At 37.9% G+C, this 16,537-nt stretch overlaps 1 protein-coding gene across 1 annotated transcript in view; it reads right to left on the bottom strand.

The window, feature by feature from the left end:
• The window catches only part of LOC133656977 (cadherin-23-like), a 395,393-nt gene that overhangs the window by 229,928 nt on the left and 148,928 nt on the right, over positions 1–16,537 (bottom strand). The window contains exons 7-8 of the mRNA XM_062057867.1: positions 1,806–2,000; positions 1,592–1,720 (exon numbers count right to left, since the gene is read on the bottom strand). Coding sequence (XP_061913851.1) covers positions 1,592–1,720; positions 1,806–2,000 — 324 coding nt within the window. The remainder of the gene's footprint in view (positions 1–1,591; positions 1,721–1,805; positions 2,001–16,537) is intronic.

The raw sequence follows: 16,537 nt of genomic DNA, 5'->3' as shown, positions 1-16,537 counted from the left end.
ATGTATAAAACTCATTGTTTCCACAAAGCTGCTCCAATAGAGCGTGCATGAGAGCAGTGCACCTACGGTAATGTACAACGTGCAGTGGGTGATGTGGCCCAGTAGCTCAAAGAAGAGGGAGAAAGAGAGCAAAGGGCCCAAAACAGAGCTGGCATTTTACAACAGTACTACGTGGATGATGAAGGCCATTACCATAAAGCATCCTGCGTACTAAAAAAAGCAAACAAACCAAAACAAGATACAGTAGTTGTCTATTTTGGTAGGTAATGTCATTCCTTTATGTTTGACTTGCATAACGAGTGTCATACTCAAACACATCATTTTAGCATCTAAAGTTTGTATGTTAATACTAACGAGTTGTTTGTCCAAATATCTATTACCACACCCCAAATAATGGCTTTTAAAATGTGCATGTCAAATTGTTAAATACATTGTCAATCATTTTTTATTAGATAATCTGTTTGTGTAATTTGAATCTTTATTTAGGTTTAGGCCATGCAGGTGCTTTTTTTGTTATTGTTTTTTTAGATGTTTTTACTTTTTAACATGTTTTTTTTACTTGAATTTATTTTGTATTATTATAACTGCTACTGTATATATCCATCCATCCATTTTCTACCGCTTATTCCCTTCGAGGTCGCGGGGGCGCTGGAGCCTATCTCAGCTACAATCGGGCGGAAGGCGGGGAATACATTTTATTTATAGGCACCTTTTTAGACACTCAAGGACACCGTACATTCGTTACATTCGTTAAAAGCAGTGCAACACAAACAATAATAAAAAAGTGGGAAATAGATAAATAATCAGATCAGGATAAAATACAACAACAACACAGTGCAAATGAGGTCAGAGGTTATACTACGATTAAAAAATGATATTTCATTGTTATGTGCATTTGTAAGAAAAAAGAATAAGGGTCATCAGAAAAAAAACAAAAACATGTTAATTTGAAATATTTTCCCTAAAAGACACATTGAGGCTACAACGTGTGTTTTATTTGATGACTTACTGGGGAATTTCTGAAACTGAAACAATACAATACCCCGGCACTTGAAAAATGTTTGGCATGTTAGCTAATGCTAATGACGCTAGCTTGATTACATTTCGATAGCACGTACAAATATGCATGAAAACACTACTACCAAACGTGATGGTTTAGTAAGTATGAATTGTTTTAGATGTATTGTAAAACCTAAAAACTTGCTTGGAGTGATGAATGAAGAAACCATACGAGTTGAACCGCTATGGACAACTCATAGACAGAACGGTACTTGTACATCTGGTTCAAAGCACGAAACGGAATGAAATACTGTAGACGTTAAACCCGCAGTGTCTGCAGTGAGCAAACTCGTCCAATAGATGGCGGCATAGCACAAACAATAACAAACGTTTTGAGTCTATGTGTTGGTTAACATGTAAGTTTGTTGAATACAAAACATTATGGCCGTTAGCAGCACCTTTATATAAGCCGCGGAGTTCAAAGCTTGGAAAAAAAGTAACAACTTATAGTCCGGAAAATACAATACTTTGATCAGAGTTTACAAAAAAAGACAATAATATACAAATTAGGAAGTGTTTTTGTTTTACTTACCAGTGGAACGTCTTCTTCTATGTTGGTACTATAGGGCAGATTGGTGAAAATAGGGTCCATGTCCTGGACGTCTGTAATAGTGATAGCCAAGTTGGCGAGTCGAGACAGCGGTCTTATTTTATCTTGATCCTAACCAAAACCAAACACACATCAATGAATATTACTGGTTTATATCAGTGGTCATGTTTGTAGGTCATGTTGCCTATAGGCTAACCGTGGCATTAACAGTAAGCTGGTAGGCTGAGGTAGCCTCAAAATCCAGAGGTTTGATGACAGTGACGGTGCCTCGGGCTCCGTCGATGCTGAAGAAGGAAGAGGGTGGCTGGAAGGAGAAGAGGACACTGCCTCCAGTGCCCTGGTCTGGATCCGTAGCATTGACCATAAAAACTAGTTTGCCCACTGGTGTATTCTGAAAATCACATACAAGCAGACATACAGACAATAACTGACATTGAAAAAAAGCCAACAGCAAATACATTGTTAAGACCTAATCAGACCATTTGTCCCTCTAGCTACTCACATAAATAATAACTAGTAATAATAATTTTCTTGCATTGACTCATGACTAACTGTGTAGTTTACACACACAATGCAACAGCAATTCTACAGGAAACTTTTTTCTCAACAAACACAAAACAAACGTCTTTAAACGTAAGCCTTGACTATTGTTGTTTGTATCAAGTATTAGTGTGAAGCTTGGCAGATATGGTTCACAATGTCAACTCACATTTCTATTGGTCTTAGTCATGGTCAATGCCTTAAAGCTGACAAAGACAAACAAGAGAAAGCTGTGCAAAGATACAGAGGGTCCCAGATAACACTGCTCTCTAAGTTTTACTCACATGAATTGGAACATTATCCTAAAAACAGTTCACACAAGAATACCTGCTGATACAAGGGAGAATATGTCCCAACAAGTGTTCATCAGGATCACTATATTTTGCAATACTTTTTTAAAGGTGACTGGACTGTATGGTATAAGTGTTGAATACCCTTCATCAACCTAATAAAACAACTTTTCAAGAAACCATGTTCTTTTAATGAAAGTACTAATTGCTGTACCACCAACATGATAGGAAGCTATAACAAGGTTATGCCAACAGCAGAATTTATTGTATACCCATTCAAAACATGTCCAATAACTGAAAACACAAGTGTCTTTATAAAGCACTTGTCACAAACAAAGGGATTTAAGTACAAATAGTTTTCCACAGTGAGAGTGTAGGTCATGCACACACACACGGAGCAACAGCAACTTATGTCTTCTTCAATTACAATGAAACAAGTCTGATAACAACTGAAGCAACTAAACCTGTAGGGTTCTATCTATGAAATAGAATAGTGCTGCATAACATGTCTCTGCATAGGTACAATTATAATGCCAATAAACAAAAACAAATATATATATATATTTCCCTTGGTTTGTCTTTGCAGTTTTCAGTATTCCAAGACTACAAAACTGCACCGTTCTTTGTCTCTTCACATAACATACATTTGGCATTCAGTTAAACATTCGGTCCATTACTATTCTGCTTTTATTTTGTTATTTGCCTCTTTTTGTGTTTATTTTTCTATGCTCATTCATTTCTGGTCGGAGGTGGTTTCGCCTGTTCCTCATTGTACTCGACCACCCTTCTAATACCACGAGTCTACAGCGAGTAGACGCAGGTTTGTTGCTAAATGTCGTCAACATTCACATGTACTGCACTTTTGACTTCCATTGGTATCGATTGTCACTACTGTTTTTTCTTATGTCTTGTGGTGCCGTTTTTGGCTGTTTTTGCTTGTTACCCATTTTAGTATCTCCTGTGTTGGATAGCTTCTTATTAGATTGTTTTGTTAGTTGCCCCTTTTTTGGTGGGTTGAAAAAAAAACTGCATCTGCACATCTATCAGATCAATAAATAGATTTGTCCAGACGGAAACAGCGTATTTGCATAAAGTCTGTCATCTTTCTCTACACACCAAACTTAACATTGGTTATGTTGTATTCATACATCATGGTCAAGATGGCGGACTAAGCAGCGTGGCTTTCCGGAGAAATTCACATTTACGACCATATTAATAGAAAAAAAAAAAGACTTTGAGTTTGGACTGACGGCGTGTTATCTGAAGTGAAGACAGAGAGGAGGCTAGCCGGCAGGAGCGGCGAAGGGACCCTGCGGAAGACGTCGGTGGCGAGGGAGAGGCCTGGCTAGCAGCTAGCAGAAGCAAGACCACCTCGCGACGACGGGACCGGCAGGTGACGGCGGCGGCGAGTGACGGCAGCGGGGCGGCGAGGTAGAGGCCCGGCTAGCAGCCAGCAGCAGTGGGACCACCACCCCACCACCTCACGGCGGCGAGAGCGACAGCTTTCTTGCGGCGGCGTGTGACAGCAGCAGAGCGGCGAGGGAGAGGCCCGGCTAGCGGCTAGCAGAAGCGGGACCACCTCGCAACGACGGGACCGGCAGGTGACGGCGGCGGCGAGTGACGGCAGCGGGGCGGCGAGGGAGAGGCCCGGCTAGCGGCTAGCAGAAGCGGGACCACCTCGCGACGACGGGACCGGCAGGTGACGGCGGCGGCGAGTAACGGCAGCGGGGCGGCGAGGGAGAGGCCCGGCTAGCAGCCAGCAGCAGTGGGACCACCACCTCACGGCGGCGAGAGCGACAGCTTTCGCGCGGCGGCGTGTGACAGCAGCAGAGCGGCAAGGGAGAGGCCCGGCTAGCGGCTAGCAGCAGCTAGCAGAAGCGGGACCACCTCGCGACGACGGGACCGGGGACAGCCTTGGCTGAAGGCGGTAAACACCCGCAACAGCCAAAATCAACATGGGGCCAAAGAAGGGGCTCTCTCCTGATGAAGGTGAGGAGATAAGGCGATCACTTGAATTTTTAACAGCAGAGGTATCAGCCATTAAGCAGTACCAACAGACAATTATGCAGCTGGTGGAGGAGGTAAAAATTCTAAGAGTCGAGAATGATGCAAAAACTTTACAAATAGAACAATTAACAGACCGGGTGGATGAACTGGAACAATACACAAGAATAAATGACGTTATTTTGACCGGGCTTAATATTAAGCCCCGTTCATATGCTCGGGCGGTGACCGCCAATGGTGGAGAAGAGCCCGGGAATTTGGACATCTCCACAGAGAGGCAAGTGGCAACATTCATGGAGTCAAAAGGCATATTCATGGACATGGCAAATATGGAAGCTTGCCACCCACTCCATAAGAAGAAAGATAATTCGGCACCAGTAATAATAATGAGATTTGTCAATAGGAAACATAAAACCGCATTACTAAAACAAGGGAGGAAGCTGAAAGGAACAGACGCGTACATAAATGAACATTTAAGAAAGAAAAACGCAGACATAGCCAGAAAAGCACGTAGCTTAAGAAAACAAGGAAAAATACAACAAACATGGACAGCAAACTGTAAAATATTTATTAAACTAAATGGAACACCAGAGGAAGCAAGAGTAATAGTCATAAGGAAAATAGCAGAGCTGGATAAATATCAATAACGATAAAAAAATTAAACACAACCATGACACAAACAAACAATAATCAATCAAACAGAGAATTTATAACCTTTTCCAGCACCGACTATAACAGGACGGAATTGGACAGTGCTATAGTTCCAGACATATATTTTTTTTCTCACATGGACAATAATTGTTTATATTATACAGAAGTACAGTACAACACCAACATTAATTCCAATAACAAACTGTCAATTATTCATATTAACTGCAGAAGCTTGTATGCCAATTTTAACAATATGAAATTATTTTTGGAACAATTTAAAGAACCTTTCAAAATTATCGCTGTATCAGAGACATGGATGGATCCAAAAAAAAGGAATGGACTTTGGACTAGAAGGATATGAACTCAATTATATTAATAGAGTAAATAAGAATGGAGGCGGAGTTGCTGTATATGTGATGAAGGACTTCCATTACAAGGTGGTAAAAGACATGTCACTGGCTATTGACAATGTTTTAGAGTGTATAACCATTGAGATATGTCATGAAACAAATAGAAATGTATTGATCAGTTGTATATATAGGGCACCCAACTCAAGTATTGAAGGATTTGAAGACTGGATTAAGGGAACTTTCAATGGAATCAGTCAAAAAGTACTCTTTTTATGTGGAGACTTCAACATTGATCTCTTGAACCCCAACAAGCAAAAGTCCATTAATGATTTCACAGATACAATGTATAGTATGAGTTTGTATCCTCAAATCACAAGGCCAACCAGAATTGCAAGTCACAGTGCTACACTTATTGACAATATATTCACTAATGTCTTTGATAATAATATAACAAGTGGACTGTTAACAACCGACATCAGCGACCATCTGCCAGTCTTTACTATTTATGATGGGAACTACAGGCAGAAGAACATTGACAAAAAGACATTTCAAAGACTATGTAAAGAGGAAGGAATGATTTTCTTCAAGAAGGATCTGAGGAAACAAATTTGGGACAATGTATATAATGAAGATGATGTAGATGATGCATATGGGAATTTTGTCAACACCTTTCTAACACTCTATGATAAACATTGCCCATGGAAAGAACGTAGTAAGAAGCAAAAGAAAAACAACCAACCGTGGATGACAAAAGGACTGAAAAATGCTCGTCACAAAAAAAACACATTGTATCGAATATTTATAACACAAAGATCTATAGAGGCAGAAAATAAGTATAAGAAATATAAAAACAAGCTAATTGGTATACTACGAACATGTAAGAAGGAATACTACAGTCAATTATTAAACAAGAACAAAAACAACATGAGAGAAACATGGGGCATCCTAAATAGCATCATTAAAAATGGTGCTAAGAAAGATTACCCCCAGTACTTTCTAGATGGACATACAAAAAATGACAATATGAACCAAATAGCTGAACGTTTCAATGATTATTTTGTTAATATCGGAACAAATCTGGATCAAAGAATTCCAAATGCAGATGATGGGTCAGTTGAGGACTTGAGTGAGCTCATAGACAGAAATCCCAATTCCATGTTTCTTAAAAGTGTAACAAAAGAAGAAATAATCAAAATTGTAAAAAATTGTAAATCCAATATTTCAACTGACTGTCATGGAATACATATGGTAACGATAACAAAGGTTATAGAAGACATTTCAGAACCTCTGACATATATCACCAATGTATCATTTTTAACCGGAAAATTCCCAGACAAAATGAAAATTGCAAAAGTCGTACCAATCTATAAGAATGGAGACGTACACCAGTTTACTAACTACAGACCAGTTTCATTACTTCCACAATTCTCCAAAATCATGGAAAAATTATTCAATAGTCGATTAGATTTATTTATTAACAAAAGTGGGACGCTCGTGGAGAACCAATATGGATTTCGAGCAAATATCTCAACATCAATAGCATTAATTAAAATAACAGGGGAAATTACCAATGCAATAGATGGTAAAGAATGTGCGGCAGCAGTATTCATGGACTTAACAAAAGCATTTGATACAATTAATCATGATATTTTAATACAAAAATTAGAACGATATGGCATCAGAGGTTTGGTATTGAACTGGGTAAGAAGCTATTTAACCAACAGGAAGCAATATGTGAAGATGGGTGAAAATATGTCAACACGGCTAGATATATCCTGTGGTGTGCCGCAGGGATCAATACTGGGACCAAAATTGTTTAATCTTTATATAAACGACATTTGTAAAGTTACAAAGGACTTAAAGTTAGTTTTATTTGCAGATGATACAACTGCTTTCTGTTCAGGAGAGAACACACAGAAGATAATACAAATAATAACAGAAGCAATGAACAAATTAAAAAGATGGTTTGACAAAAACAGACTATCTTTGAATCTCAGTAAAACTAAAATAATGCTATTTGGTAATAGTAGGAAAGAGCATCATACGCAAATACAAATAGACGGAGTAGACATCGAAAGGGTAAAAGAAACCAGATTTTGGGGAGTTTTAATAGATGATAAAATGAACTGGAAATCTCATATACAAAACATACAACATAAGGTAGCAAAAAACATTTCAATAATGAATAAAACAAAACACGTCCTGGGCCAAAAATCACTTCATATTCTCTACTGCTCACTAGTGTTACCATATCTGAGTTATTGTGCAGAAATATGGGGAAATAACTACAAATGTGCGCTACATTCGTTAACCATGTTACAAAAAAGATCAGTTAGAATAATACATAATGTTGGATATAGAGAACATACAAACCCTTTATTTATTAAGTCAAAAATATTAAAGTTTGGTGATTTGGTAAAATTGCAAACAGCTAAAATTATGTACAAAGCAATCTATAACCTGCTACCAAAGAATGTACAACATTTCTTCTCAACTAAAGAGGAGAAATATAACCTTAGAGGAAAAAATAATTTAAAACATTTATATGCACGTACAACACTTAAAATGTTTAGCATAACAGTATGTGGAATTAAATTATGGAATGGATTAAGTAAAGAAGTTAAAAATTGTACTGACATGATCCAGTTTAAGAGATTGTTTAAATTAATAGTGCTTACAAAGTACAAAGAAGAAGAATTATGAGAAAAACTTCCAACCTTATTGAAAATATTCTTCATCTCAGTATGTTAATAATGACTGAATTAATTAATTACATATTACAAACTGTTGTATATACTAATTCATAGATGTTATTTTATTATAAAAAAAAAGGTCAGTAAATGATTTTATATAATTGTAAACGCTTTGAAGTGGGAAAGGGGTAGGATTAAATAAGCTTTGCTTCTTCCTACTCCTTTTCGGGCATGATGTAAATGAAATGATATGAAATTGTGTGATGTATTATGATGTAAATGTGTTCATGTTCGAAATAAACTAAAAGAAAGAAAAAGAAAGAACACAAGAAGAAAATTATGCTGAACGCACGCAAAAACCTGCGTGTCTTGCCTGAACTGACGACGAGGTAAGATTACTTCTGTGACTCACATTAGATTATAAAACAAGACAATATCAGGAGAATGTCAGCAAGGAGTCTCCCTGTTCTTCTGGTCATGTGATGGTGAATGTGCGGGGAATCATTGTTCTCAAAAAGTAGTGGTTTGCTTGTCTTCATGACACTGACAATGATTTTCATACCCTGAAATTTAAACAATAAAATCATTTACCAATCCGAACTAAAAAACACTAGTGTATTTCTCAGTACGCTATATACTGACTCGAATAGTGAAAAATTGTGCTTTTAAGTCTCCAAACACGGTCCATGGTATATTCTACTGCAGGGGTCACAAACGTGGTGCCCGCGGGTAGCCCGTAAGGACCAGATGAGTAGCCCGCTGGCCTGTTCTAAAAATAGCTCAAATAGCAGCACTTACCAGTAAGGTGCCTCTATTTTTTAAATGCTATTTATTTACTAGCAAGCTGGTCTCGCTTTGCTCGACATTTTTAATTCTAAGAGAGACAAAACTCAAATAGAATTTGAAAATCCAAGAAAATATTTGAAAGACTTGGTCTTCACTAACTGACAAAGAAACAGATAACAGATTTGGTGTCCAGTTCAAAGTGTGACATGATTTATTTAAACATTTGAGAGTTTACTTTTGTATTTTACATGAGTTATTATTTGTACAAACATGTTGCAAAGTAATTAATGATTTGTTAAAAAAAATTTAGTGGCTAGTTAGTTAAAATGGGATATTGTGATTTCACAAGACTGTCTTAGAAGTGATCATTTGAAAATGTTCAATTTGAAAAATGTGCACTTAGAGAAAATATAAAAATAGAGTGTTGCATATTGATATTTATCTGTTTCAATATATATTCATTGTGATAAATCATTAAGATGATCAGTGTTTCCACAAAGATAAATATCATTAATTATTAATAATAACATAGAGTTAAAGGTAAATTGAGCAAATTGGCTATTTCTGGCAATTTATTTAAGTGTGTATCAAACTGGTAGCCCTTCGCATTAATCAGTACCCAAGAAGTAGCTCTTGGTTTCAAAAAGGTTGGTGACCCCTGTTCTACTGTTTCAACATGTAAGTTTTGTCTTTTTGGCCATTTTCCTTAAATGTAGCAGTCCGTATTTTGACATCTGAATATAAAAAGCTCCTCATTCTATTGATCCATCAAATGGAAACGGAAGAAAAGAGTGTAGAGACATGTCTGTTGCAATAAAGTCAAATACTATAGCTGAATTATGTGCAGCTGGCGCAAGCTTGATTCCTGTGTCAAAACCTAATTTACTATCACCCATGGCAATCAGTCTAGCCATCTTCTAGGGACTATCCCACATTCGGTCCTTTGCTGTTCCCACAACCCTCATATAGATGCGCATGTAAAAAAAAGATGAAAAGATGAAAGACATACTCTAGATGTATATATATTGGAATCACAATTAATAACACCATTATTAATTTTTTTGAAAACATGAGTACCGTAATTTCCGGACTATAAGCCGCTACTTTTTCCCCTCGTTTTGGTCCCTGCGGCTTTTACGACGGTGCGGCTTTTTTACGGCTTTTTTTACGGCTTACGGTAACCAGGGGCGCGCATTACCGAGAGCAAAACAAAGAGTAGGAGAGCGTCAGCGACAGTTTGTGCGAAGGAAGTGTTCATGCAAACACCCTCAATATGGAAAACAAACGGAGAAGTGCATAGGATGCTGCTTTTAAGTTAAAGGCAATCGATCTGGCTGTCAAAGAAGGAAATAGAGCTGCTGCACGTACCTTTGACTTGGCTGACGACGCCACTTTGGACCTGTTCTTCTCCGACACCGACAAAGAGGATTTCGGTGGTTTTAGTACGCAGGAGGAAGACGATGACACAATGATTAAAGACTGACTACCGGTAATACCGTTGTATTATTTGTACTCTGCACGAATGCTGTATTTACGGTAAAAGTGTCATCTTATCTCATCAGTCTTGGACATGATAGTCTTAAATTACCTGTTTTTATTTTTAGCTAATTGTTAGTATTCAATGTTTCCATTCTACGGAGAGAGCACAGTTGGAAGTTAAATTATGTGTGTGATTCTGATTCTGATATAGTTTATTATTTTTGGTAACAAAAAACCTGCAACAGCAATGTGCAAAAGTAATTTGTAGTGCAATAATAAAACAATAAGTGCAATAATAAAACCACTCAGATATATATGAATGTAACAAAGTTAATTGTACAAAAGCAAACATAATTAAATAAAATATCAACCAAATACCAAACACATAGATAATATTGATGAACAGAGTTACCAGAAACAAGGAAACAAAAATGCTTTAAAAACAAATATAAAGTCCAAGAAGTAGGTCAGGGGTGGTCAAACTTTTGGACTCGAGGGCTCAAAATATTTGGCCGAGGGCTGAAAGTCAACTGCATGTAAAGTAACAATATACCTGAGGGTTCCTGGTTCGATCCCCAGCTTCTACCAACCTAGTCACGTTTGTTGTGTCCTTGAGAAAGACACTTCACCCTTGCTCCTGATTGGTCATGGTTAGCGCCTTGCATGGCAGCTTCTGCCATCAGTGTGTGAATGTGTGTGTGAATGGGTGAATGTGGAAATAGTGTCAAAGCGCTTTGAGTACCTTGAAGGTAGAAAAGCGCTATAATCCATTTACCATTTAAAGTAATCTCTACAAAAGGCTTTGCAATTATGCACATCAGTAACAATTTGGATCGTTAACATCAGGGGTGTCCACTGAAGGCCGTACACAAAAGTCAAAGCATAAAGGGGCCATTTTGATATGTTTTATTTTGTAAAAAAAAAAAATGCTTACAAAAAGGCATTATATATATTTAAAGACAAAACATAAAGTTAACTTTGTGTTATAGGTGACAGAGCATATTATTATTAGGTTTTTCAGGTTTTTGTGATAGCATTACAACTCTTTGCTTCTTTCTGGCATTTGTATTGTTGTTTTTTGTTAGATTTTATTTCGACAATATGCTTGCCCGAGGCACACTTTGGACAACCCTGGTTTAGATGCTGCAGCGCCAACGAGTTCAAAGCAGTTCAAGGAACGTTCAAAGCTTTCCTTGAGAAGCACACACAAGTGTCATTGTGTGCCACAGTTGCATTATTGAGGTTAGCAGGTTGATATGTGAGGGTGGGAATCATCTCTGAAGTGTTATTAGACTCTAGGGTTTCTGATGCCCGAGAACAGGATTACATTATCTATCGTCTGTTTGCATTTATTCATTTCACTGTCCTTTTAATCTCAATTTGAGGCTAAGAAAGTCACAACGCCCTGCTTGCAAAAACAACATATTTCAACACATAACACAATCAAACGAGGCTGCCTTTGAAAAATCACATTCAATTGTGTGTGATTGGTTATCAGGGTATTTATGTGTTGTACAGTAAATGCCACTTTGAGTCTGTGATAATGCAAAGAAACATTTGTCAGTGGAACCCATTTACCACCGGTTCTTATTGATGGATTTTCTCTTAAGTCCATGTCTGCCACCATAGTGCACATACAGCAGCACAACCTCTTGAAGTGTGCGATGGCGCTAATGGCTATCAAACATTGTCTTTACCCTCCTGTACCTTTCGCCAGTTGTCAGTGACCTCACGATCCAACCATTGATTGTACTTTTCTGATAGAGAGAGCAGGTCAATAAGGGTGACGAGGCAGAAAATGCTTGACAATGAATACCTCTGTTTGTATTAGCCCGGGAGACTCTCCAATCACACCTTTACAATGGAGTGCGACACAATAGACTATGTGGAGCGAGGGATGATTGGAAATGTGCCTGTGTTGAGAAACGCACTGTGTATGTCACTGTCTCTTAATTCACCAGCGCAAAAGTCAATCGGTTAGGTATGGCTCATATATTACTCTAAGCCTGCACAGAGGTGCGCTGCAGTTGAGTTGATCTACTTCCTTTTGGAAACCGAGAGCTTAGTAGAGAGACATTTGGAGAGAGATGAGGTGAGTCCCCTGCTGTGACTTGTGTGAACAGCACTGCCGACGTTGTCCTTACACCTTTTGACTTGTGCTATCCCAGCTGACTGGTCACCAGCCAAACAATCATTCACACTTACATTGACAACTATGAAAAATCTAGACCGGTGGTGTGAAACTCATTTTAGATCGGGGGCCACATGGAGAAAAATCTACTCCCACGTGGGCCAAACTGGTAAAATCACGGTCCATCCATCCATTTTCTACCGCTTGTCCCTTTCGGGGTCGCGGGGGGTGCTGGAGCCTATCTCAGCTGCATTCAGGCAGAAGGCGGGGTACACCCTGGACAAGTCGCCACCTCATCACGGCCCGATAACTTAAAAATAAAGACAACTTCATATTGTTTTCTTTGTTTAAAAATAGAACAAGCACATTCTAAAATTGTACAAATCATAATGTTGTTGTTTTTTTACACTTAATAGTATTCTATCTTTATTTGTCGTTATTTATATTTTCTGAATAAACTATGTGATAATGTTCATCAGTCAACTCATTGGTGTTCATTTTCAATCTATCAAGATAAAACAATTATATTAAAATCAAATTACAGTATGTCATTGTTGTAGTTTGATCATTTTCCGCGACTGATTTATTTTGTACATATGTAGCATCATCTACAAATATACAATAAATTGCTATTGCGACATCCAGTGGACACATTTAGAACAGCTGTTTCTTTCATTCAAAAATTTCAGGTTAATTTTGATACTTAGCAAACTCATCCCGTGGGCCGGATAAAACCTGTTCGCGGCCCTGATCCGGCCCTCAGGCCGAACGTTTAACCCCCCTGATCTAGACCGTCCAATTAGCCCGACATGCATATTTTTGGAATGTGACAGGAAACCTGAAAACACACTCACACAGAGACGACGAAAAGGAGATTCCAACTGTGCAGTCAAAATGCTGGCAAACATGCTAACCGCCAGTCCAAATCTGTCACAGTCATCATCACAATTTTTGCCATCCACTGTCAGGTACTCAAGATAACAGTATGTGGTTTTACAAATTCAAATTCAACAAGCCCTATAAACCGAGGTGCACATTGGGGACATGTGGTCAGGGTAGGCAACTGTGGCAGAGTCTCCTTTGTCATGATGATGATGAAAACAGAAAAGTAAACAAGTAAACGTAAATGTCAATTTTGTCCAAAATACTGTTATAAATAATTTTTCTGTATAATTTGTCATGATCTCACATGACAGCTTATACATTATTTATAACTAAATTCCTGTAATTATGTATTTTTTAAATTTTTGTTATTTTATTTTTTCAGCGCTCATATGTTTTTCACATCCTGTTATTCATCACAGAGGCACCACCACAATAGGGTTGTGATTACGCCTACACGGCTTAACAAGGTTCATCGTACTGCCCAAACCGCTTACCCTTTGGTCCAGTGTTGTTTTTCCTCACCTGTTTCCTGACTGGCAATCAGACAAAACAGGAGACCTCTCATCATCATTTTGCTTCATACCTTAAGGTGCTGCATAGTTTCCCAATGCTTCCTGTGCCCAGCTACTTTTCTGCACTCCCCTGCTGCACTACTTATGTTGTGCTTTCCCTGACAAAAGGGGTTTCACCTTTACTTTGCCTGCTGTTTCTGTACTGAGGGGTCCGGACCAAGGCAATTGCAATGGCCAGCAGCCTCGGACAGAACATTTCTTATTTGCTTTCCACTGTCATAAAAACATGTGCATTATGCGTGTATGTGAATGGACAGACAGGTGCATGATTAAACAAATGTTATGGGTCAAAGTGGGCCATAGAATTAAAAAAATGTATCCCTTTATTGATGTAACCACAACTGCAGAGGCACATGGCAAGTCCACCTTGTTGACCTCACCTTAGATTACAGAATGAACAAAGGGTAACAGAGCTGAATACAGTATCATGTATTCCTGTGATGATTAATTATGTTTGTCTCTGGAGTGCCTGGTGGAATAATTGTGGCAATGATGCTCTGTCCAACACTTGTTTAGTCCATTAACATGCCACTACATTGATGATAGGCATGAAGCCAAATATGTTGAGACTGGAGAATAAAGACAAATTATGATCTCATGATGCACGAGGTAAAAGCATACAATTAGAGAGACAATGTTTCACTTTAAATATGCAAATTGTCCAAATGACTCTTTGCAGTGGAGTCAGTTTAATGTGAAACTCATAGCAACAAAGCCAAACACGATTACAAAATAAACCACACACATATTTTGTTGCACAATCCCATAGTTTTGATAACATTACCATAATAAAAAATAAAATGGGATTAATCACACTTTTGAATTGTGATTAATCACGATTAAACATATGTGCATAGTTTAAATTTCCTTTTAAAAAGTCTTAACATGAATGCAATTTTATTGTCTGAATGTCATGCAAGAACATTTGGTAAATGTTTTACTTGAATGTTCGCCATTTATTTGATCTGAATCCGAACAGTTTTAATCTGAAGCGAAATGTACGAGAGAGCACACCAGTCGAGTCTCCTCACTCATTTTAGCACAAACGTATGCATTGACCTGATTACTGACTGTATCACAACCTGCCTCACCTTCTCTGTAACCATCCACCGGTAAGTTAAAGGACTATGTTGGTTCTAAAAAAATTAAGTGGTTAATATGCGTTGATACAAGATTTATGCAATCGTTTTTTATAATTTTTGTAATATTATGTTAAATTTGACTGCCCTGATACAAACAGATGGAATAGAATTCAAATGTCAAGATATGAATGTTAACTGAATTAGAGATACCCTCATAACATTATATATGTTTATTAATTGGTTTGCTATGAAATACAGTATGAACTGCCTGTCATAAACTGTCAGATTATTTTATCAAAATTAAACATATCTTGTTCCTATTGTCTCGATTTGAAACGGTAATCCAAAGATGGATATTACAAACACAAAAATGGTGACAAGCCCTTTTTTTGTTGATGCACTGACATTTGTCTTAACCATAGAAACAAAAGGCTTTGGAACCAAATAACGTATGCCAATGCCCCTCGTTGGTTGCTAGTTGAGTTACTTTTTGGTGAGGAAGGGCTGTCAAAAGTGATTTTTTTTTTACTTGGAACATGGATGACTGATGAAAGCCATGAATAATACAATACTTTTTTTGTAAAATAAAAAATATTAAAGATATGGTGATTTACAGGGGTCCAAGTCTAGACCACTGCTGTTCACAGAGGCACTGCCACAATAGGGCTGTGATTACGCCTACACGGCTTTACAAGGTTCATCGTACTGCCCAAACTGCCTGCTTTGCTTCCAACCAAGACGGCATCGGTAATTTTACCAGCTCTGCTTCCCCCCTTTTCATTGCATGCCTTGTCACAGCATCAGCCCCCTCTATGACGACCTCCCACCTGTGGTGCCTTGTCAGACTTGTTCGTTTTGATGCATTTGAAGTCAAGTGATGCACATTTAAAAGTAAATCATTATAGAGGTTGGAGTGGTGGAGTTATTTAACTACAAATGAAATACTGGCTATAGTATTGCTTTTATTGTATGATAGAGTTGACCTGTAAACACTGTGTTAAAGCAATTTAACATAACTTTTACTGAGCAGCAGAGGCCAACATGTGCCTGGAAATTCACCAGTGCACCCCTCGATTGAATCCAACAGCCCACTTTTTGTAAACCTTGTATGTTTTAGAAATTAACTGTCATGAGCCTTATCTAAAAACCAGGTAAAACACAAAGTAATGCAAAATGGTGCCTATATCTGTGATGTCATTTAGAGCAATGGTTAGGATTTCATTGTGTGCAGCTCTGGCAAAAGGCCAAAGCTAAGGAATGACTTAAATTAATCATAGAGGTGACATAAAAAACCATATTTCACATTGGAAATTAGCCTTTCAATAATTCACAGCTTTTGAAACAGGACAGCGTTTCCTTCTTCCACATAAATCCAACAGTAAATGGAGAAAATTCTACATCAAAAGTGATTTATATCGAGTGAAACACCTTGGCTAAAAGCCAACAAGTAGTTTAGTTGAATGTA

This window comes from Entelurus aequoreus, linkage group LG09 (assembly GCF_033978785.1).
Source record: "Entelurus aequoreus isolate RoL-2023_Sb linkage group LG09, RoL_Eaeq_v1.1, whole genome shotgun sequence".
Taxonomy (NCBI): domain Eukaryota; kingdom Metazoa; phylum Chordata; class Actinopteri; order Syngnathiformes; family Syngnathidae; genus Entelurus; species Entelurus aequoreus.
The sequence above is the reverse complement of the archived record's forward strand: the minus strand, read 5'-3'. Positions and strand labels throughout refer to the sequence as shown.